The sequence below is a fragment of the Quercus suber genome, unplaced genomic scaffold (assembly GCF_002906115.3).
Source record: "Quercus suber isolate HL8 unplaced genomic scaffold, Cork oak 2.0 scaffold_284, whole genome shotgun sequence".
Classification (NCBI taxonomy): domain Eukaryota; kingdom Viridiplantae; phylum Streptophyta; class Magnoliopsida; order Fagales; family Fagaceae; genus Quercus; species Quercus suber.
This window is the reverse complement of record NW_027069740.1, coordinates 240,131-241,696: the sequence shown is the minus strand read 5'-3', so window position 1 is coordinate 241,696 and position 1,566 is coordinate 240,131. Positions and strand designations below refer to the sequence as shown.

General features: G+C 35.8%; 1 protein-coding gene across 1 annotated transcript; it reads left to right on the top strand.

Annotated features, from left to right (window-relative positions):
- Positions 1-206: 206 nt before the first annotated feature.
- On the top strand, positions 207-950 carry LOC112019925 (transcription elongation factor TFIIS). The gene has a single exon (XM_024052468.2). It carries the CDS (start codon positions 207-209, stop codon positions 948-950), a length of 744 nt encoding a protein of 247 aa, XP_023908236.2.
- Positions 951-1,566: the final 616 nt, after the last annotated feature.

The following is a 1,566-nucleotide window of genomic DNA, read 5'->3' as shown; positions in this document are numbered from 1 at the left end:
ATTCCAATTACTTGTGGGTGACGGAAACAAGAACGCTATCATAATTATATACATAGTCTTCCTTATCATAATAATCCTTGTTGAGTTTTGGTTTGTTTTCCTCTGAAATTATAGAAAGTTGCTTAAAAAACTGTAGTACTTCAATTCGGAGAGCAAAGGGTAATAAGAAATCCTTCGTTGTGTTTTTGGGAGAGGAAGAAAGAACAATGACAGAGACACAGGTTTTCAAGTTTCGACTTCCCAAACCAGAAACAAATGTGGGTATGGCTTTTCTTGGTCATCAAGTTTCCGAGGCACCCATCATCAACGACAATAAAGTTGGTGTCTTTGGAAAAGATTCTGGGGTTCCAAACAGAAAGGGGCTGATAATCAAGTTTCGTATTCCTAATCCTAAAGCTTTGAAGAACAATCATCAAGATTCCAAGCCCATCAACAAAAATTCTAGCTATCGTGAGGGGGTTAGGAAGCTGCTGATAGAGGCCTTTTCCAGAGTTTCTTCTGAAACTGATGAGAGCATATCACCATCAATAGACCCAGTTCAAGTGGCTGCCACAGTAGAGTCTGTGTTGTTTGAAAGGATTGGGTGGTCTAATCCCATCAAGAAAGCAAATTATCAATCAATCTTGTTCAACCTCAAAGACCCAAAGAACCCAGATTTGAGGAGGAAGGTGCTTCTTGGAGAGATCAAGCCAGAGAGTCTTGTAACCATGAGTGCCGAGGAGATGGCCAGTCACAAAAGGCAGAGAGAGAACATTCAGATACAGTTGAAAAGGTTGAAAAGATGTGTGCATGATGCTGATGAGGAAGAAAAGGCCACCACTGACATGTTCCAGTGTAGCCGGTGTCGCGAGCGCAAGTGTACTTACTACCAAATGCAGACCCGGAGTGCCGATGAACCTATGACAACATATGTAACTTGTGTCAAATGCAACAAACGCTGGAAGGTCTAACTTAGGCCTCTGGAATTAATTGATTCTTAGGAACACTACTGCTGTAGGTATTAGTTCTATTATTTGTCCATATTCTTCATGATTCATGAGATGTAACTACCTTCTTGTTATATATTCTTCATGATTCATGATATGGTGGTGTTCTCATTAAACTGTTTGTTATATATGTAACTGTTTGATTAGCACATTTGTTTGTGCTTTAGAAGTTAATGTTTCCTGTCAGAGTAATTTTAATTTGCTGAAACTCTGAAAGTATATTTATTTAAAATTCTTTCATTTTTTTTTTTAAAGTAATAGTTCTTCTTACACATTAATTTTTTTGAGAAACAAGTAACAGTTCTTCAAGTCATGAAGATCTAAATAAGTGAGCGATTGATTTACATAATATACACATTAATTTTTTATTTTTTAGTAGCTACTATATATTTCAAAAAAAAAAATTAGCTACTATATACCGGATTGGGTATTTAAGAACATATTGGATATTATGGAGTCAAATTTATTATCACTGGGGTTTAAAGTAGTCATTAATTACTTATTAGTATTAACTATTGGAACAACTGTGGCGGCTCTAGGAATTTATTTTAGGGTGATAACTAAGAAATTTAAATTATAC

Coding starts and splice junctions, on each gene's coding strand:
- LOC112019925 (XM_024052468.2), top strand. CDS start 207: ATGACAGAGACACAGGTTTTCAAGTTTCGACTTCCCAAACCAGAAACA.